At 35.3% G+C, this 23,327-nt stretch overlaps 1 protein-coding gene across 3 annotated transcripts; it reads right to left on the reverse strand.

The window, feature by feature from the left end:
- LOC129116652 (V-set and immunoglobulin domain-containing protein 1-like) lies at positions 1 to 7,135 on the reverse strand. Of its 3 annotated transcripts, none has more exons than XM_054627444.1 (7): positions 6,976 to 7,135; positions 5,982 to 6,320; positions 5,697 to 5,726; positions 4,353 to 4,631; positions 2,204 to 2,227; positions 474 to 578; positions 1 to 301 (listed from the first exon to the last, which is right to left on the reverse strand). In XM_054627444.1, exons 1-7 carry the CDS (start codon positions 7,043 to 7,045, stop codon positions 264 to 266), a joined length of 885 nt encoding a protein of 294 aa, XP_054483419.1. In that variant the 5' UTR covers positions 7,046 to 7,135; the 3' UTR covers positions 1 to 263. The 3 variants fall into 3 exon arrangements, with proteins under 3 accessions (XP_054483419.1, XP_054483418.1, XP_054483420.1); XM_054627443.1 differs by having other exon boundaries at positions 4,353 to 4,628; positions 5,691 to 5,726; XM_054627445.1 differs by lacking the exons at positions 1 to 301; positions 474 to 578 and adding an exon at positions 585 to 846 and having other exon boundaries at positions 4,353 to 4,628; positions 5,691 to 5,726.
- Positions 7,136 to 23,327: the final 16,192 nt, after the last annotated feature.

Raw genomic sequence — 23,327 nt, forward strand, 5'->3', positions numbered from 1 at the left:
TGAAGGTTAAATGTCCTCTTGTCCTTTAAACGTCCTCAAAGTCAAGTTTTGATCCAAATGAGACGCAAATTTTAACAGAATTTACATAAAAACAGTAAATTGAAAAGCAGAGTAACGTTCATTTCATCCACTTCAGTTATGACCGATTAGTTATTGAATAATATGATTGTTAAGCAGGAGATCACACAGAAACATGTGGAGTCAGGATATCGGAGGGTCTCCTGAAGGTTGGTTCCCTGTTAGTGGTTCTATGTTCCCTTCTGTTAGATCATCTCCTCTGCTGTTGGGTCTTTTTTCTTTCCTGTTGGATCATCAGGAAGGAAAATAAAGTTATATTCAAGAAGAACTCAGCTGACTTGATTCCACCAACAGAAAGCTGAAACACTGAGGAGATGAAACAACTGACAGAACTCTAAACATGAAGAACAAATCAAGAGTCTGTGGAACATGCTGATTAAATACTTTTAACTTACCTTCTTTAGGTTTTTGTTTGTTGTAACACTTGTATAGGAACCCACCAAGACAAGTAGTTAAAACACCTCCCAAAAATGCACCAACAACCGCTCCAGTGGAAAACCCTGAAAGAGACAAAGTGAAAGCAGAACATCAGAATGTGACTCAGCAGATTAAACATCAGACAAAGAGAAAAACTGAAGATGTTGATGAGAGTCTTCATCATCATCATCACCACCACCCTCTTGCTCTTCATCCTCCTCAACCTCCTCCCCCTCCTCCTCTTCCACCTCTTCTTCCTCTTCCTTGTTTGGTTCCCTTCACCATGAAAGTAGAACCAGAGGCTCAGAACCAGAGCGAGCTTCAGTGTTCATGAAGAAAACAGGGTTCCTTCTGGTGGAACAGAGAACATGGAGGGTCAGGCTGCTCAACACTGGTTCCTCATGTCTGTCCTCTGAGACGTGTTCACAGACGGTAACAGTAGCGCTGACGGTGTGACGGAACATCTCGTACAGATCTTCTAGTATTAGAGAGAACTCACAGCTGTAGAACGTCACAACGACTCAGAGGAACCAGAACCTCAAAGGTCTCTTCACCACTCAGACGTTAGCTACAGCGAGCTAGCAGTGTGTGTGTGTGTGTGTGTGTGTGTGTGTGTGTGTCTTCCTCTCTTCTCTGGACCTCCATCAGGTGGAGTCTTCATCATCTTCCTCCTGAATCCTCCATCCTGATAGAAGTCCTCTCATTTCTCCAGAACCAGATTCTTCACCAAGCAGCATGTTTTCTGCTCATCAATAAATAAATAGTCATGAAATAACCTTGTGGTGAAGACTGTTTTTAGAAACTCTGTGAATTAAATACTTTAACAAATGAAAATAACTTTTTCTCATTTCATCAAGAACTTTAGAACAAAATGATCAAAACAGTTTCTAGTAAAGTTATAGAGAATAAATAAATAAATATCTGTTTGTTGATCTCATTAAAACGAGTCGTGACATAAAGTGAGACGTAAAAAACAAAACCACAAATCTTCAAATGATTTTCCCTCAAATGTTTCACATCAGATCGTCTGAGAAGTCTGAGTCAGTGTGTTTGTTTCTATCAAGTTAGACGACGTTGTTGTGTTTCACGATGAGGAACCCCAAAACTCTGAACAGGAACCGGTTCTAAAGGAGTAAACACGGAGTATTGATGAGGTCCAGAGTTAACGGTTCTGCTGTCTGTTCTTTAGGAGTTCTGTAGTGAGACGTCCTCGTCTCAAACCTCCTCTCTGTCTCTTTGTCTTCACTCAATAAAACCCTCACTAGTTCAGGAGGAAACAGTTCATCACAGAAACATCTGGACAACAAGCAGAACATCAGTCTGCAGAAATGATCAGTTTGTACTGTTTGGAGATCAGCCGTCCATCCTCGTCCACCAAGGTAACGTTAGTCTGATCAGAACAACAGGATCATCAATCAAAGATCATCACTGAGATCATTGATCAGCTGAGAATGTGTTTTAAAGATTTAGAACTTCTTCTTCTATGTTTGATCCCTGAGGTCAGTCAGTGTGCTGTTGTTCTGACTGCTTTCTCCTCAGAGGAGTTCTTCACATTCAGTGAACAGATCATCATCATCATCATCATCATCATCATCATCATCATCATCATCATCATGGGTTTAAAGTGAAGAAACCTTTAAGAACCCAAAGTGTGTTTGTGTTTAAAGAGTTAAATCACAGACATGGTGATGAAGAGATCAGGACTCACCTGGTGGTTTCTCTGGTTCGGGGCCTAAAAGGAGAAACAGAACAAATATCATAAAGATGAAACGAGTTTCCTGTTTGTGAAATATGAGAATGAGGCTTCTTCTTTTTTCTACAACCAGCTTCAGAAGAAAAGAGAAACTGAGTGTGAAGTTTCCCACAGACGCAGTTTGATGAAGCTTCATGTTTGTGATGTGCTTCATGTGTGACTCAGCAGTTTTCATCAACAATTAATAAAATACATTTAAATAAAGATTTAATTAAACTGCTGCTTCTTTGTTAAAGTACAGAAGGTTTAGTTTAATAATATTATGTTTTCATACAGTTGAGACTGAGAGACAAATATGAAGCATGACAGACATTAACTGTTATTAATATTATATTGTTTAGTGAAACAAGTGATAAAACATGTGATGTTTGGTGATTCATGTCCTCCTCCTCATCCTCAATCCATACAGAGTTTAATCTGAAGAACAGGAAAAGCAATGAAAGATCATCACTGAGATTATTGATCAGATGAGAATTTATTTAAAGATTTAGAACTTCTTGTTTGTCTGCTCAATAAAGACTATTTGTTTCCCTACAACAATAATAACGACATGATGAATCTTTTATGAATAACTGTCAACAATCATAAAGAACCGATAAGAGTATTGATGAGAGCACGAGTATCAATAAAATCCTACCGATACCATCCCCTAGTTATGATATCTCCTTTTATGATTTTATCACTATATGATTCCACTGAAAGACGATAAACCATCATGTTGAATTATTAACCAGCCCCATGACTCACTATGAAACATCTTCATCTGGTAAAGACTTCGTCTTCATCACAGTTTACTTTGAGTTCAATAACGAGATCAGAGAGTTTATTTGTTGAGCTGAAATCTTTCTCTGATCTCATGAATGTGTTTCTGATGTGTTGACTCTACTTTCTATTAAAGTCAGATATGAAACGTTGTGAAACATGAAACATGGAGTCTTTAATGAGCAGCCCTGGTGTTGTCACTGAGTGTCCTCTTTATCAGGTCCAGCTGATCAGTGTCATTGATCCTCCAGAAAGGTTCCTGCTGTGAGGAGCTGATTGACTTCTATGTTTGATCCCTGAGGTCAGTCAGTGTGCTGTTGTTCTGACTGCTTTCTCCTCAGAGGAGTTCTTCACATTCAGTGAACAGAGAGGAGCAGAACCAGAACCAGCTCTCAGTAGAACGTGGTCCAGTTCAACAGCAGCTTTAACTGAGAGCTCAGAGACAAACACGTCCTTTCATTGACACACTTCAGACAAAGTCCACACGGACTGAACATGAGGAACTTCTTCACGGACCATTTACGTCTCAACAGACTTCACATCTGCACATTATTTTACCCGTGAACAATCTAATGAACATTTACACCTTCTTCTTTGAGAACACGGAGAGACTCAGATTCAGTTTCACAGCTCTAGTAAATAAAATAGTCTGAATACAATTCTTCTGTTTCAGCTCACAGGAGATCACAGATCAATCTGTATCTGATGATTTATTGATCTGTGAATCCACAGCTATGATCATGATTTATGAATCTGAATTCATCTTTAAAGTCCATTCAGAAGATCTTCATCAGCTTCTGATGGTTTAATATTCACAATAACTACACTTATTAAAAGATAATTAATGTTTACAACCTGAAGGAGAACTGAGTCACATGAAGATGTTTTTATTATTTTCACTGATACAAAGTGTTTGTGTGTTTGTTCATTCGTTATCTTTCATTTGAGGTATTTATTACTTTCTAATATGAACTTTTTAATATTTTGAGGTATGTATTTTAGCAGAACAAAGTATGATATTATTATTATTGTTATTATAGTTATTGTCATACTCATTTTTATTATTATAATATTTATTGTTGTGTTTATTATAATCATCATTATCATTATATTATATTATTATTATTATTTACTGAGAGGAGAGAGGAGACAGTTGTTGCTTCATTTACTGGAAAATAATTAAAGCAATTTATTTATTTACACTCAGAACTGTTTCACCATTTTGTGTCAAGTTAACTTTATCCAGTAAACACTTTATGTGACTCCATGTTAACAAATTATTAACAGGAAATGTTAATGTATAAATTAAGAATGTTAAAGAATGATGTGTAAAGAAACTCACCACTTATAGTCACAGGGATCTCAGCATTAATCTGATGACTGATGTTCTCCTGTGTGGCTACACAGCGATAGAGGTCCGTCTCCTTCACAGTGATGCTGAGTTTGACGTAGGAGATGTTTCCTCTCACTGAGAACTCTGGTTCATCAGCAGGAAGTTTGTTTCCAGAACTGTTCCGCCATTCTACTTCAGGTCGAGGATTTCCATGAGCTTCACACTGCAGCAGGGACGAGTCCTTTGTTTGATTAAGAGATGTGATGATTGGTTTTGGAGCTGCACCTGAGAAGATTATAGAAACAATAGATCATAAAAGATAATTAGAGAATTAAAAATATAATATCAGGATGTTTATTTCATCACTTCTCTGCATTTAAATGTGGTTTAAAACAGAGAAAAATGGAAAATCCTGATATTTAAACATGTTTGAACCTTTAAACTTACTGTAAATGAGCTGCACATTAAATCTAGTTATGAAATATGAAACAGAGATTCCTCAAAATGTATACAGACCACTAATATCATTGTGTCTTAGATGTGTTGGTGTAAAATATTTTAATATGCCGCCTGAATGAATATGAATCATACGATCTGTTGAACTTCTGCTTTCGTAGCAAAGTGAAGTTCATGAAAGATTTGACTGGATTTGACTTTTATAATTTTGTTTTTGCAAAATAAGTTTTAGTTTAAAATATAAGAAACACCTCTGAGTGTAACACAATAACACCTCTCTAAAACATTTTCAACAGAAACTGATGATGAAGATTTATTTCTGGGATGTTTAATGACACTGCTTAGTTTTATTTATGTTTACATTCATTAAAGATTCAGTGGATGAAGTTTGTTGTGTTGATGAGGTTTTTTTATCTGGATGGACAACAAATCGTGAACAATGCACAATAAATAACTAATAAACTGTCAAAGGTTTTTCAAATAGACAATTATTAATTAATTAATAAACTTAAGACAGGTTTAAATATAAATGTATTAATATTCATATCATAACTCCAACTGTTTACTCTATATAATGTCCTAATATTAACATTTATTGTACTTAAACCTGCTCCTATATCGCTAATATATTTAAATATTTTATTTATTTTTCTCAGAAGAGATAATCCTTTATTACTGTACTATCCACTGTAACAGCTGAACGTCATTATTATATATATTATATATATGTATGAACTCTGTAAAGACAATAAAGTCTCTCTAAAGTGAAGTGAACGCAGAGAACAGAGATCCCGGTCAGTTCAGCACAGAGAGGTTTCCACAGGTAAAGGGCTGTGGATGACGTCATGCATGGGACAGGTGGAGCCTGACGTCATCGCCATCAGGACTCACCTGTGCGGTCTCCTGATCTGTCTCTTAAGACGCGATCTAAAAGGTAAAACAAAACACGAGTTAGAGTGATTGTGAAACATTGTCAGACAATAAAACAGAAATGTGTTTCCCTGTTAATTGAACAGATTTAGTTTTTCCATCTAAACTGATAAACGTTCACAGATGTGACTGGTTGGTGTCAGTCCTGGACGCGTTCAGGTCGGAGTATGGAAGAAACAATCTGCTCGTACAACGAGTGTTCACAGCAGATTTCATCTCTAGACTGCTGACCTGTTTTATTACAACACTCACCAACAACAAGCTCAACGGAGAACGTTTGAGGTGGCTGAAGACGTGGAAAATTACAGGTGTAGCTCCCAGTGTCCTCCACCTTCGTGTTCCTGATGATTATGGAGGCGTTGCCCTGATTCAGTTGATCTGGAAAATGTGAGACTCGTCCTCTGAACTCTGGACTCTGACCATCACGGCCGCTGTTGTAATGATCACCTGCATCATAATAGAAAACCTCCTTCTGACCTTGATCTCTCTGAGCTACTTTCTTCCAGTCAAAGACACCTGCTACGATGTTCTCCTTGGAGTCGAGGGAACAAGGTAAGATAACATCACTGTCTTGTTTCACTTTGATGACTCCTGGAAGATAAAAACATGGAGAGTATTTAAGTTCAGACAGACGTAAAGGAAATAACAAGAAACGTTTCTCGTTCTTTGAGCTCGTCTTTCTCTTTGTCATCAGATTATCCTTTGCACTTCCCTCTAGATTGTCTGTTTACATATTAATACCGTGAATGTTAGTATAGAGGTGCGTTGATGCAGATTAAACCAACAAACAGGATATAAAGGAGTTAACATGAAATACACATTAATGCAGCAGGAATATTGATCCAGAAACATCTGATAGGAAAACATTATACTGATCAATCAATACTTTAACTACTTTTACTTCTCTCAGGTTGTTGAACGCAGTACTTTTACTGGTAGTGAAGTATTGTTCAGTGAGGTATCAGTACTTTTACTGGTAGTGAAGTATTGTTCAGTGAGGTATCAGTACTTTTACTGGTAGTGAAGTGTTGTTCAGTGAGGTATCAGTACTTTTACTGTAGTGAAGTATTGTTCAGTGATATGAATACTTGTGAGTAGATATCGAGCAGCTCGTGAATTGTTCAGCAGGAAGTCAACGCCCTGACTCCAGACATGGAGATCAATATCTATATATATTATATATATTATATATATCTATATATATCTATATACATTATTATTATCTAGATATATATCTTGTGCTCACCGTGTCCAGCAGCAGACGTTGTCCCGGACCGAGTCAGGAGAAAGAGACACACGAGAGGAACCACGTTCATCGTTCTTCACGTCGCTGGACGTCAAACTGCTCCGAGACTCTAACGACGAGGAACGAGAACGACTGCGGAGACCAACTCACACAAACACTTTCGCTTTCTGCTCCTTAGTGCGCATGCGCGGGTCTCTGGGCCCGGTGCTTCATGGGAGTTGTAGTTAAGGATGACGTCAAATTATAGAGAATATAAAATGCTCTTACTTATATTAATGACGTCTTATTGTGGAAGCTGAGCACCATCATTATTTTATACTGGTTTATGGGTTTATGGTTCATAATTGAGAGATTAATCATCATGATATATTCTGATATTATTATTTAATAAAACCTCTAAAATAAATCACACTACATAACTCTCAATGAAGAAGATTCATCATAAATCTGTGGAGCAGATGAGAAACATGTTGAAACATCAGAAGTGTTTTTGTTTGTAGTTTGTTTCTTTTATCAAAACACAGAAACATCAGCAACATTCTTCATGTTTTATTCAAACGTTGGCATTAAATGATGAAGGAACAGGAGCTGCTGTCCCTAATAAACTGGACACTGAGTGTGTGTTCAGTGTGTAGCTGTTCCTGGATCAGCACCTGAAGAAACAACAAGAAGCAGCACATGCTTGTCCCAAACAATGCAAATATAAAAACAACATATCAAAAATAAACTTTCACTTTTGAACCACTTGTAGACGTCTAAAATATGTCCCATTTCATGCTCACTTAATGTTCACTTAATGCTCATTCAATACTCATTTAATGCTCATTTAATGCTCACTTAATACTCGTTTAATGCTCATTTAATGCTCATTTAATGCTCATTTAATGCTCATTTAATAATAATTTAAAGCTCTGTCCTACTGTTGTTACAGACACTGAACTAACCACAGACACTAGAAGTTTATTACTTCATTAGGGACATCTGCTCCCAGCTCAAGTTCGGAGGACTGGCTACACTCCGGGTGGAGCGGTAGATATTATATATTATATATTATATATTTATATATATATATATATATATATATATATATATATATATATATATATATATATATACATATATTCCGTTTATAAACTAAGCTTCACGTTGTTTACTTCCTCTGACCCGTGTGTTCGATCCCCCTGTAGGTGACGCTGTGGAAGGAGTCGATGGACGGTCAGTGGGCGTGTATCAGTGACGTCAGCAAAGGCCAGGGCGCCGTCTCCACCATCACTGACACGCAGCAGATCGAGCAGTGACACGTTCTGACCTTTGACCCCCGACTGGACCCGGATGACCCCGCTCTTTAAAAGATGACCTCATGACCCCGCCGGACGACGTCCTCGCCGACTGAGCTCCTTCTGTCACGCTGATGTTCGGCTGTGTGATGATGACATCATGAGTTCTGTACAGATGTTCCTAAAGTTTATCAGACTGATAATTAACATAAACATTGTTTTAATTAGATGCACTCCACCGAGTCTCCACATGTACATTCACATAACTTATCCCGTCCCATGATGCTTTGCTCCTGAAACATTCCACCTCCACCAGCGGAGAACGAACCCATCGAGCATCTCGGGCAGCAAATAAATAAAACGTTTCTCTCCATAAAAGTTAATAAACTTCGTTCTCTGCTCTGGGATCAGATCCTCGTGTCGTCACGGTGATAAAGAAATGATCCGACTGGTTCAGTAAACTTAACAAGTTAATAAATGATTTATTGAGTAAACTATTGATTCACATTCTTTTCCACACACGAGGCTGGTCGTGACCTGAACCGGCCTTAATGAATCCTAATGAGACGACCCTGAATGAGGAACAGTTTCAGTTGTGAGATCAGAAAACCACGGATGAGTTTTTCATATTTGATGTAATTAAATAACCTTAATGTTAAAAACAAAACGTCTTGTTTCTTTGGTTCTTTGAAAGCAGTTTGAGTTCTGATCTGTTCATCATGGATGAAGCTCGAGTTACAGTGAACTCTTATTTTGAAAATAAAGGTTTTGAACCCACGAGCAGCATTGTAGACTGGCTGAGAGATGATCATGTGACGCAGCTGACACAGAAGGTTAACTGGTCCAGTCATGTTTTCATCATCATGTTGCTGCTTATGCTGCTGTTCTGTTAAATGATCCTCCTGGGAAGACTTCCACATTACCACATATCTGTCCATGGTCTTAATAAATACACTTTTTAATATTTATTGGTTTTATACATTTAACACAATCTACATACATAAATGACCCCCAACCTGAACATATGGCAGTATATAAAATAACAATGAATAATACAAACATCATTTGAAAATAAATAAATGGCTAAATTATAAGTTAAGTTTTATATGTTTGAACAAATGTCCCAATAAAGTTATTGAAAAAAAACAAAACCCAAAAAACCCCAAATCTACCCGGCATGCATTGCGCGGTGATCGCCGGTGAACGAACCTATTGACTACATCCGGGTCCTCCGGTCACCGGGATTCTACCGGGACGGCTCCTCGAGCTCCCGGACGGCTCATCCTCCTCTAGCTAGCAGAGCTAGAGGAGGATGAGCCGTGGTCCTCCGGTACACCGGGACACGTCATAGTGACGTCACTGCACCGACAAACCATGAAAACCTAAGTAAAGATAATGAAACATTAAATAAAGACAATACAATTGAAAACAATTAAATAAAGATAATACAATTAAATAAAGATAATACAATTAAATAAAGATAATACAATTAAATAAAGACAATACAATTAAATAAAGACAATACAATTAAATAAAGATAATACAATTAAATAAAGATAATACAATTAAATAAAATAATACAATTAAATAAACATAATGAAACATTAAATAAACATAAACATTAAATAAACATAATACAATTAAATAAACATAATAAAACATTAAATAAAGATAATACAATTAAATAAAGACAATAAAAAACATTAAATAAAGATAATAAAATTAAATAAAGATAATACAATTAAATAAAGACAATACAATTAAATAAAGACAATAAACATTAAATAAAGACAATACAATTAAATAAAGACAATACAATTAAATAAATATAATGAAACATTAAATAAATATAATGAAACATTAAATAAAGATAATAGAATTAAATAAAGACAATACAATTAAATAAAAATAATGAAACATTAAATAAACATAATAAAACATTAAATAAAGATAATACAATTAAATAAAAATAATGAAAAATATTTAAACTACTACAATAAAAACGTTTTATGTTTAGTGAGTGTGTTCAGAGATACTTTATATATCTTTTGACTGCTCTAATGGAGGACTTTTACTTTGAAATATCTTTTAATTGGTACATTAAAAATGTTTGATTTTTAGTTTGAACACATATACATCAGGTATGTCTGGAATTATTGAGAAATGTTTATAGCACTTTAAAAATTAAAAAAAAAAAACTATTTGTGTCCACTTGACAATTATTTGAAGGTACAAATGTAGGAGTTATGACTTTGTTAAATATGAAATATAATATACAATTGGTACAGTGAAAATGTTAGTCAGTCACGTGATGCAGGTAACTGAATTCATTCTTAATGTGAATAAAATAAAATTAATCTTATTTCCATATATTTGTTGACATCTTATTTTGAAAACCTGAAGTTGTCTCACGTCGACCCCTCCTGCTCTGTTTGGATGCGTTTACCGTGAATGTTAGTATAGAGGCGCACTAACATTACCGTGAATGTTAGTATAGAGGCGCACTAACATTACCGTGAATGTTAGTATAGAGCACTAACATTACCGTGAATGTTAGTATAGAGGCGCACTAACATTACCGTGAATGTTAGTATAGAGGCGCACTAACATTACCGTGAATGTTAGTATAGAGGCGCACTAACATTACCGTGAATGTTAGTATAGAGGCGCACTAACATTACCGTGAATGTTAGTATAGAGGCGCACTAACATTACCGTGAATGTTAGTATAGAGGCGCACTAACATTACCGTGAATGTTAGTATAGAGGCGCACCTGAAACATTACCGTGAATGTTAGTATAGAGGCGCACTAACATTCGTCATGTTTAACATTACCGTGAATGTTAGTATAGAGGCGCACTAACATTTCATGTTTTGCATTAAATGATGAAGAAAGTCTCCAAGAGCTTCATCAGTGAACATGAACATCCATGTGTGTGTTAAATGTGTGTGTGTGTGTGTGTCATCAGTGTGTGTGTGTGTGTGTGTGTGTGTGTGTGTGTGTGTGTGTGTGTGTGTGTGTGTGTGTGTGTGTGTGTGTGTGTGTGTGTGTGTGTGTGTGTGTGTGAGTGTGTGAGTGTGTGTGTGTGTGTGTGAGTGTGTGTGTGTGTGTGTGTGTGTGTGTGTGTGTGTGTGTGTGTGTGTAGTCTTCAGACACCAGAGGGCGCCATGTTGTTGAGGATGGAGATTAAAACTTAAACATCACAAAAAGAGACAGCAGCCAATAATCAGAATAGTAGATAATAAATATTAACATTTTAATTAAAGCAGATGCAGCAGTGTGCCTTGGAGAATCCTTGTGTTTAAAGAGTTTACTAAAAAATATTAAAGGTCTCATTTTATATTCATAATCACGATCAGTAAATAATTAAAAACTATAAACCAAAAAAATTCAGGTTCATTTAAAAAGAAGAATAAAAAGTTGGCCTCTGATCAAAGCATGTTTGTTCCTTTTTATTTAAAAGCACACTAAAGGAACATTTAACTAAAATCTATAACTAATAATGTAGTTTTGATTCAAACAAACAAATGAACTAAACTCAAGTGGTTAGTTTTGAAAATAAAATTATTATTAACGTTATAAGAAATTCAACAAAATGATTTATTTTACAGTTGGAGGATCCAACGTCTGAGTATTCAGTATTTAAAACAAGATGTGGTCTCTGAGTGTTTTCATGTGATGTCATTTCTCTTATAAAGAAGAGGTATTCATCTGATATGTATAAATATATAGATATATAATAATAATAATAATAATTTATTCGCACATATATTGTACAGTAGGAAGAAGCAAACATAATCACACGCTCGCTAGGAGACTGATCCTGGTCTTGATGTCAGTCCCTCAAACTCACATTCTCTCAGACCATCACGAACATCACTTAGCTCTTGTATACAAGTAGCAACATCCATACAATCAGCAACGGTTTCATTACATATTTGGGGACGCAAAACACGGCTGTTATACGTCGACATATTTACATTAGTTTTGCACATGAGAAACCGTTTGTTAATAGTGTAACAGTGTAAATAATTAACTTGTGTTTATTGTTAAATTCCTGTTAAACTTGGGACTGCAACCATAGTTTGACTGTCTGTGTTTTATTCTTCCACAGTGGAAGTTCAAAGGATCTCACGCTGTGGGACATAAACTAAGTAATTACTGTAAACTACGTTTCATATGATCAAACCAAATGCTTGTGGAATTGGTAGTTGGTTAAGTCAGTGTTAATACATCATGGAGAGCGGTAGGGAATGGGATGAAGGCCTTCCTTTGGCTCTATGTGCAGTCAGGGAAATAGTGCAAGAGTCACCAGGTTTTAGTGTTACTGCCCATTCCAGGTACTTCAATGAGTGCTCGTCTTCAGGACCTTACACCATTGACAGGAGGTTGAGTGCTGCCGATTATGTTGTCAGGACCCTGATAGAAGACGGAAAACCAGAGTGTGTCATATTAATATGCTGAAAAATGACTGTCCTAGAGGCGACGTCCAGCCTGAGACGCGCAGTGCGGCCTGTGAGCTCTACTACTTCTCTCACAGTGAGTGATGAGGATGGCCTGAGTTTACGCACAGCCCAGCAACAGACCCCTCGGTTGTCCAATTCAGAAATGTTGGTGAAACTTCCATCCTTAATGCCTCATTTAAGCAGGGAGCAGGAAGCTGACCTACTCTGCCTTGTCTCTGAGTTCCCCTGTCTGTTTGGAGATGTGCCTACCCGCACTACGGTGCTACAGCACGACATAGATGTGGCTGAGTCCAGGTGTGGCACCCTGGACATTTGAATGGCTACAATTATTTGCAGGATTGTCCGGTACGGGGAACACATCATAACGTGACGTCACTGCACCGCTACTGTGACAAACCATGAAAACCTACCCATTAAATAAATACAATACAATTAAATAAAGATAATACAATTAAATAAAGATAATACACATTAAAATAATACAATTAATAAAGATAAACATTAAATAAAGACAATACAATTAAATAAAGATAATGAAACATTAAATAAAGATAATGAAACATTAAATAAAGATAATACAATTAAATAAAGATAATAAAACATTAAATAAAGATAATACAATTAAATAAAGATAATAAAACATTAAATAAATGATAATAAAGACAAAATTAAATAAAGATAATACAATTAAATAAAGATAATACAATTAAATAAAGATAATAAAACATTAAATAAAGATAATGAAACATTAAATAAAGATAATAAAACATTAAATAAAGATAATATAAACAATTAAATAAAGATAATACAATTAAATAAAGATAATAAAACATTAAATAAAGATAATAAAATTAAATAAAGATAATGAAACATTAAATAAAGATAATACAATTAAATAAAGATAATGAAACATTAAATAAAGATAATAAAACATTAAATAAAGATAATAAACATTAAATAAAGATAATACAATTAAATAAAGATAATAAAACATTAAATAAAGATAATAAAACATTAAATAAAGATAATCAAATTAAATGAAGATAATGAAACATTAAATAAAGATAATACAATTAAATAAAGATAACAAATTAAATAAAGATAATGAAACATTAAATAAAGATAATACAATTAAATAAAGATAATGAAATATTAAAACATTAAATAAAGGTAATAAAATTAAATAAAGATAATAAAACATTAAATAAAGATAATACAATTAACCAGCGTTCGACACCTCGTCACAGGCCCGGTTCGGGTTCATTGAAGAGGCGCTCCAGAGACGCGAGACCAGGTTGTCACCAACATTATATTCCATTCCATTCCATTCCATTACATTACATTACATTATATTACATTACATTACATTACATTACATTACATTACAGTCATGTAGCAGACGCTTTTATCCAAAGCGACTTACAGGAAGTGTATTCAACATAGGTATTCAAGAGAACTACTAGTCACCAGAAGTCATAAGTGCATCTCCTTTCTTAGACAAGCATCTAAGAGCATAAACCAGAGCAAAAGTATAGTGCAGAGGCAGATTACTACGAAAACAATAATTGGAACAAACTAATACGAATACAATAAGTGTTACAAACTACTATGAATAGGATAAGTGCAGTAAACGAATACGAATATGTGGCACCCTGGACATTTGAATGGCTACAATTATTTGCAGGATTGTTAATGTATTAGTGTGTGTTATTAACTTGTCCCCCCACACCATTATTTTCTGGTTATTATCATTTAAAACGCTTTGTGTTACTTCTAGACCAGGCATGTCAGTCCGGCCCGCAGCTTCAGTCTTATAATGTTAGTTATGCTTCAGTCTTATAATGTTAGTTATGCTTCAGTCTTATAATGTTAGTTATGCTTCAGTCTTATAATGTTAGTTATGCTTCAGTCTTATAATGTTAGTTATGGCTTCAGTCTTATAATGTTAGTTATGGCTTCAGTCTTATAATGTTAGTTATGCTTCAGTCTTATAATGTTAGTTATGGCTTCAGTCTTATAATGTTAGTTATGGCTTCAGTCTTATAATGTTAGTTATGGCTTCAGTCTTATAATGTTAGTTATGCTTCAGTCTTATAATGTTAGTTATGCTTCAGTCTTATAATGTTAGTTATGCTTCAGTCTTATAATGTTAGTTATGGCTTCAGTCTTATAATGTTAGTTATGCTTCAGTCTTATAATGTTAGTTATGGCTTCAGTCTTATAATGTTAGTTATGGCTTCAGTCTTATAATGTTAGTTATGGCTTCAGTCTTATAATGTTAGTTATGCTTCAGTCTTATAATGTTAGTTATGGCTTCAGTCTTATAATGTTAGTTATGCTTCAGTCTTATAATGTTAGTTATGGCTTCAGTCTTATAATGTTAGTTATGCTTCAGTCTTATAATGTTAGTTATGGCTTCAGTCTTATAATGTTAGTTATGCTTCAGTCTTATAATGTTAGTTATGGCTTCAGTCTTAGAATAAATAAATCATACAAATGTTATGTGATTCAGTCTTATAATGTTAGTTATGGCTAATGCTGCCATCTTATAATGTTAGTTATGTCTTCAGACTTTAATGTTAGTTGTTGGTGTGAACGCAGCACTAAGTGCAGGTTTCATTATACATGTTCATTATGTTTCATGTTCATTATGTTTCATTTAGTTATGTTTCATGTTCATTATGTTTCATGTTCATTATGTTTCATGTCATTATGTTTCATGTTCATTATGCTTCAGTCTTATAATGTTTCAGTTCATTATGTTTCATGTTCATTATGTTTCATTATAATGTTCATTATGTTTCAGTTTCATTATGTTTCATGTTCATTATGTTATGTTTCATGTCTTATTATGTTTCATGTTCATTATGTTTCAGTCATTATGTTTCATGTTCATTATGTTTCATGTCTTATCATGTTCATTATGTTTCATGTTTCATGTTCATTATGTTTCATGTTCATTATGTTTCATATTCATTATGTTTCATGTTCATTATGGCTTCATTATGTTTCATGTTTCATTATAATGTTCATTATGTTTCATGTCTTATTATGTTTCATGTTCATTATGTTTCATATTCATTATGTTTCATGTTCATTATGTTTCATGTTCATTATGTTTCATGTTTATGTTATGTTTCATATTCATTATGTTTCATGTTCATATGTTTCATGTTCATTATGTTTCATGTTCATTATGTTTCATGTTCATTATGTTTCATGTTCATTATGTTTCATGTTCATTATGTTTCATGTTCATTATGTTTCATGTTCATTATGTTAATGTTCATTATGTTTCATTATGTTTCATTATGTTTTCATTATGTTTCATGTTCATTATGTTTCATGTTCATTATGTTTCATATTCATTATGTTTCATGTTTCATTATGTTTCATATTCATTATGTTTCATGTTCATTATGTTTCATCTTCATTATGTTCATTATGTTTCATATTCATTATGTTTCATGTTCATTATGTTTCATGTTCATTATGTTTCATGTTCATTATGTTTCATATTCATTATGTTTCATGTTCATTATGTTTCATGTTCATTATGTTTCATGTTCATTATGTTTCATGTTCATTATGTTTCAGTTCATTATGTTTCATCTTCATTATGTTTCATGTTCATTATGTTTCATGTTCATTATGTTTCATTATGTTTCATGTTCATTATGTTTCATATTCATTATGTTTCATGTTCATTATGTTTCATGTTTCATTATGTTTCATGTTCATTATGTTTCATATTCATTATGTTTCATGTTCATTATGTTTCATGTTCATTATGTTTCATGTTCATTATGTTTCATGTTCATTATGTTTCATGTTCATTATGTTTCATGTTCATTATGTTTCATATTCATTATGTTTCATTATGTTTCATGTTCATTATGTTTCATGTTCATTATGTTTCATTGTGTTTCATTATGTTTGTTCATTATGTTTCATGTTTCATTATGTTTCATGTTCATTATGTTTCATTTCATTATGTTTCATGTTTCATTATGTTTCATATTCATTATGTTTCATTATGTTTCATGTTCATTATGTTTCATGTTCATTATGTTTCATGTTCATTATGTTTCATGTTCATTATGTTTCATGTTCATTATGTTTCATGTTCATTATGTTTCATGTTCATTATGTTTCATGTTCATTATGTTTCATGTTCATTATGTTTCATTATGTTTCATGTTCATTATGTTTCATGTTTCATTATGTTTCATATGTTTCATGTTCATTATGTTTCATGTTCATTATGTTTCATGTTCATTATGTTTCATATTCATTATGTTTCATGTTCATTATGTTTCATATTCATTATGTTTCATATTCATTATGTTTCATGTTTCATTATGTTTCATGTTCATTATGTTTCATATTCATTATGTTTCATGTTCATTATGTTTAGTTTCATGTTCATTATGTTTCATATTCATTATGTTTCATGTTCATTATGTTTCATGTTTCATTATGTTTCATGTTCATTATGTTTCATGTTCATTATGTTTCATATTCATTATGTTTCATGTTCATTATGTTTCATGTTTCATTATGTTTCATGTTCATTATGTTTCATGTTCATTATGTTTCATGTTCATTATGTTTCATGTTCATTATGTTTCATATTCATTATGTTTCATGTTCATTATGTTTCATGTTCATTATGTTTCATGTTTCATTATGTTTCATGTTCATTATGTTTCATGTTCATTATGTTTCATGTTCATTATGTTTCATGTTCATTATGTTTCATGTTCATTATGTTTCATATTCATTATGTTTCATGTTCATTATGTTTCATGTTTCATTATGTTCATTATGTTTCATGTTCATTATGTTTCATATTCATTATGTTTCATGTTCATTATGTTTCATGTTCATTATGTTTCATGTTCATTATGTTTATAGAATGTGTAGCGGGCCGTGGTTTGGACTCCCTGCTCTGGGTCCATACACACTGGTCCCTCCGCGGCTGCGGGAGGTTTCGTTGTGAGCAGGAATGTAGGGTTAGTTCCTCTATTTCGAGAGGCGGAAGTAGACTTGTGTGTTGTTGCTTTTGAGCGAGTTGCTAGCTCCCTGACATGGTCTGAAGAGGTCTGGTCTGTCCTGCTCCAGTGTACACTGACGGGTAAAGCCCAGGAGATTGTGTCTGCTCTCTCTGGAGGATAGTTTGTCTTATGAAGCGATCAACACAGCTGTGCTTCTGCTACGGACTAGTGCCTGAGGCAGAGAGACAAAAGTTCAGAACTTGTAGAAAATCACCTGGTAGAACTTTCATGGAGTCTCTGTTTAACCGATGGTGCAAAGCAAGCAACGCACTAATGTTGACTCTCAGAATTAATTCTCCTCGAAGAGTTCAAGAACAGTCTGCCTGATGGGCTCGTGACTTATGTCAATGAGCAAAACGTTGGGACGTTACACCAGCTGCTGTGCTTGCTGATGAGTTTGTGTTCACACACAAACCTTTGGGACTCCCCGATATGAGAGTAGGGTTGTTCCTCCTTCTGCCCGGACAGAATGCCGTCTCGTCCACCACGCCAGGAACGGGAGTGTTCCTATTGTCCCCAACCCGGACACATCCAGGCCGACTGTCTTATGTTACAACACAACCCGGACACATCCAGGCCGACTGTCTTATGTTACAACACAACCCGGACACATCCAGGCCGACTGTCTTATGTTAAAACACAAGCTGTCACAGCCAAGAAACGACCAGAAGAGGCTGTTTAGTGCAGGGGTGTCCAAACTGCGGCCCGCGGGCCATTTTTAATTGGCCCGCTACACAGCAAAATCAGCAGTGTTAATTCAACTCCTATAGAGTCAAATACAACACTTTCAAAGTGTTTATATAGGTCCAACCTGTAGGGTGTTAAAACTACACTTTTGAAAGTGTTAAAGAATTAACACTCTTACAGAGTTCCAGCAACTCTCTCTATAGTTGAAATTTAACACCGGACAACACTGGCCAGTGTTAAATTTAAGCAACACTATTGTGCAGTGTCAAAAGTTAACACCACAAGTGTCATTTTTATAACACTAAATAGAGTTAAAGTCATATTAACACTATTGAGGATGTAAAATGTAACTCAATATTTAACTCTTTATAGAGTTGATTCATATTTTAAAAACACTGTAGGGAGTCGATTTATAATCCCTAATCCCATTTACACACTCTGTGTGATATTATTCCTTTAAAAACTATAACTATATACAAGAAAGAAAGAAAGACTCAGCAATTCAAAGAGGTTTGCAGTTAACATGAAACTGTATTTGTGTAAGCACACCACATAACACAGCATTGGCTTTACATCTTTTCCTAACAGTCATCAAAAGCAAAGTTCACACAATATGGCAATGTGGCACTATGTATGTTTTTCCATCCATCTCATTAGAAAACTGTTTGTCATAGGGTCTGTAATAGATTAAATCCTCCAAAGAAATTACAGAAAATGAATCAGTTCTCTCCTCGACACAGTATGCATTAAAGTGGTCATCAAAATAAAGTGTGTCAACTTTGCAAGTCAAAAACAAAGCTTGGTCTTCATTTATAATGATATTGATGATCTTTACAAAAACAGGAATTTCTGTATCCGTTCTAATCAAAACAAACATTCCAATTTGATACTCAGTTCCATAGTTCTTCACCCAGTTAGTAGTTGACATGTCACAGTATGCATTTACATTAAACACTGCACTTAAAGTCTCACCACCCTCCAAGCTGTCAATCATTTCCTCCCGCACTGGACCAAACTCAAACCTCTGAAAATGGAAATTCTCCCAGTGATAAGCTAGTTGTCTCTGGTGTTGTCTTACCAAGGTTTTTGTGATATTTTTGAAATTCTTAACTGATCTTTTGAAAAAATTATGTTTGGCCTCAAATCTCATGCACCATACGTGGAGGAGTGGACCTATTTTTCGAATACACCTTGGATAATGTATCATAAAGTGATGCTTTGGAATAAGTCTTCTCTCAGGAAACAAAGATCTGAACAGCTTGTGGTGATCATTAATTAAATGCTTCAAATAATATGTCATACCATTTGTAATCATCGGTGAAAAGACTATATTCACAATCTGAATCAAGGACAAGCAAATTACAATAACTGTTGTTTCTTTCAACTACATCACCAAAAATAATGGGAGCATTTCGCAAAAGACACCATGACTGAATTGCATTCAATCCAAGATCTTTGCTACTCTCATCCATTTTCAACCCACTTGGCCTGTTTCGTCTCTCAATATAACCATAGTTGAAACTTTGGATCCTCTGTGACAGTGTTTCCAGAGATAGGTACTTCTTATTGACAAGGTACTGAAAGACAAGTTTCAGTTCGTATTGCACTACACCTTCAAGCAAATCGTGCATGATGTCAACCGCGTAGTTATCAGAGGTGTGGGAAAAGCGTAACGTGTTGAGCAAGCATGTCTTCTTGACACCAAATGTTGTAACCAAGATAGGATTTCCCTGCAGTGCTGCACAATGATCTGTATGGATCTCCTTTGTACCAGAAACCATGCTGGGGTCATCTTCTGTGAAGACAGACTGTAAATCTTCCTTAGTAGTTAAACAAAACCTACAACAATATGTTGCGCTGAAAGACTCAACAAAACCAAACAGCCCGTGTAAACCTAGATTATCACCTGTTACTTGAACAACAGATCCTAGCAATGGCGAGTCAGAGAAAGGCACCTCTATTCCTTCAGTTTCGAGGATTTTAACATCATCAATGAGAGGCTTTAGTATTGCATCAAATCCATATTTTTTCAGGTCTTGTGAATGAAATAGTGCCACAACATGAATATTCATCAATACGGAATTACATTTTGGGGGAGGTTTCTCAATATAAAGTAAATACAACCAGGTTTGTGTAACCCTTCTTTGAGCCTAAGGGATTTGCTGTCTCAAAATCGTCATAATAAAGTTGAATCTGTAGAGCATGTTTTTGCCGGGAAAACAAATCATTACTTTTAAAGTATGAACCATCACATATATCTTTATAAGTACCTTCTTCATGTTGTTTTGCCTGCAGAAAAATGTCACAAAGTCCACTGTTCTTAAACATAGACTTCAGGGTTCCCAATAAAGGTACATACACAAATGTATCCGTTACAGGTATCTGATTGTAAACTCCTGTCGTTCCATCTCTGCGTACATCAAATCTGACCCCAAGAACGTATTCAACAGGTTCAACAATTTCCCACTTTTCCTCAAAGAACCTCTGTCGTTTGGCTCCTGTATTAAAGAATGTAAAGGGATTTTCTAGTTGATCAAAACTGTTTTCCATCTTTTTTCCTAAATCCGTGCCGTGAATCTCTGAAGTGCAATTGAGAACAGAATCTCTTGCTTGTCTATGAATATCATTTACAAGCTCTTCCATGGACCCTACCATTGCTTGGACAGTGCTCTCAGCAACACCTGATGCTTGTAACTGTGCTACAACAGAACCACACATGTTTAACACATGCTGCTTGTTAACAGTAACCTGGTGGTTACTGGTGTCAGTACAGACTGCCTGAGAACTTGATGGCTCATCCCTTTGTCTTTGAGTGTCCACATTGTCCATAGTATTTGTTGAACCAGTGTCTCTGTGCAAACGGAGGAGGTGTTTCTTTAACCCTGAATAAGTGCAAAATGATAAGGAACATTCCGGCTCACCACATTTCAAACGTAATGTCTTTCCCGGATACAAACCATGGTGAAATTTCAAATGCTGACATAGCAATGCAGAACTTTTGTGGTGTCCCTTACAAATAAAACAAATGAGCATTTTTAAATCAAACGACGTGTGTCACTTCAAATGTCAGTGTGCAGGAACCTTGCTCTGAGCTCCTTGACTCTGGGACATTCCTTGGCACTTCCCACGTCTATGTTGAACACCGTGGTTTGGATGAACGTGTAGAAGCTGTTGAGGGATTCATGGTAGTTAACACTGAAGATGAAGTGTGCTTTGAAGAGTTCATCGAAGGCGGCCAGGGATGTCTGGGCCTTGCAAGGGATGGCCTTGTGGTCAACGATGACATAGAACCGTTGAATGTTGTTCTTCTGTTCACCAACGCACAGCAGGAAGGGCTGTCCTGGTTCCAAACGTGCAAGGAAGGTCTCAACACTGGTTCCAATCTGCAAAAACGTAGAGATATAGAGCACTATGAGCATTCAAATAAAAGTGTCAGTGTTATAACAATTGCATTAACAAAATAATAATAATAATGCCTACCCTCAGATATCTCACAACATGATTGACAGCTTGATATGAGCTAATTTTAGCATTCTTCTTGTGGCCTTTTGAGGTTGGGGGAAGTAGGTGAACCAACAGCAGAATGCTTGACAGGTCACTGTCCCAACCTTGGGGCAAAGTAGATGAAAATATAACATTGTCATAATCATTTACAACTGAAAATACACTTAAATCATGATTATGCAACAGATTTGATTTAAAGGTCTCAGAAGCTTTTACGTAAACAAAATATTTTAAAGAGGAAACACTCACCCAACTCATTTGAATTCTGGTTCTTGCAGTCTGCCAAGATCCTTGGTTGGAAGAAAGTGGGCCATTTTGCCAAAAATCGCCCAGAAGCCTCCTCTCCAAACATCATGGTGAAGTCTTGATCAATGTACAGAAGAAACACTTTGAGTCCTTGCAACCCCTCCCAGACATAAGACCATCCACTAGAGAACTTCCAATATTTGAAAGCTTGTGCAACTCAACCTGTATGTCTACAGTAATTGTTTACAAATAAGTTATTCAAAATTAGGCATGTCTTTCTTACCAAGCCAGGAGTATGGAGGAAACGCGGGAACACATCCAGGACTGTTGAGGAGCCTTGCTGGTCTGGAACCAGTGCTTGCCGGTACTGAAATGTTGCCTTCATCTTCTCTTTGACAACTGATCCATCAGCTGAATGCTTCATTAAGGATATTGCCTCACAGCATTCCTCACCAATCAGTTGCTTGCAAGTCAGGAGAAACTCCCTCTTGCTCTTTGGACCATCTTGATAGGTAGCGCTGGTGGAGCATCTCCGGGACTGAACAGCAGTGCTGCACTGTCTTTATCCTCCAGGCCAAGTAGCCAGATCCACTCTCTGCGTCATAGTAGTGCTCCTAAAAAATGAAAAAGAATAAGCTAAACTGAGAACACAGAGGCCACAGCACTACAGGGCAATTGTACAACAAACACACATATACATTCCATAAATTCTAATATAGGCCACACATTTATAAACTTAACTTACATATCCATTTTCTGAGTATGGATCTCTGAGACAGGGAAACAGAGTGATGATGCCAAGAGCATATTTTGTTCGCACAGAGGTTGGCGGGATCCTCCTTTAAAAAATAGAAAATATTATTTTTCCAAGCTTTAAAAGTATGCCTTATTGCTTTAGGAGAACAGTAATCAATTGCTTTTAGCAATTTAGCAACGGTTTTCAAAATGGACATTAATAACAGTATTTGTGAAAACATGATTGGCACCAAAGGGAACATTCAGTCCTTACCCATGAACTTCCATCATGTCAGCCACCAGTAGGTTTACCATCTGTCGTCGTGCACCATCCATCAATGTCTTGCTTTTGTCATACTGTAGAACATCTCTGACCAT

This window comes from Anoplopoma fimbria, unplaced genomic scaffold (genome assembly GCF_027596085.1).
Source record: "Anoplopoma fimbria isolate UVic2021 breed Golden Eagle Sablefish unplaced genomic scaffold, Afim_UVic_2022 Un_contig_8874_pilon_pilon, whole genome shotgun sequence".
NCBI lineage: Eukaryota > Metazoa > Chordata > Actinopteri > Perciformes > Anoplopomatidae > Anoplopoma > Anoplopoma fimbria.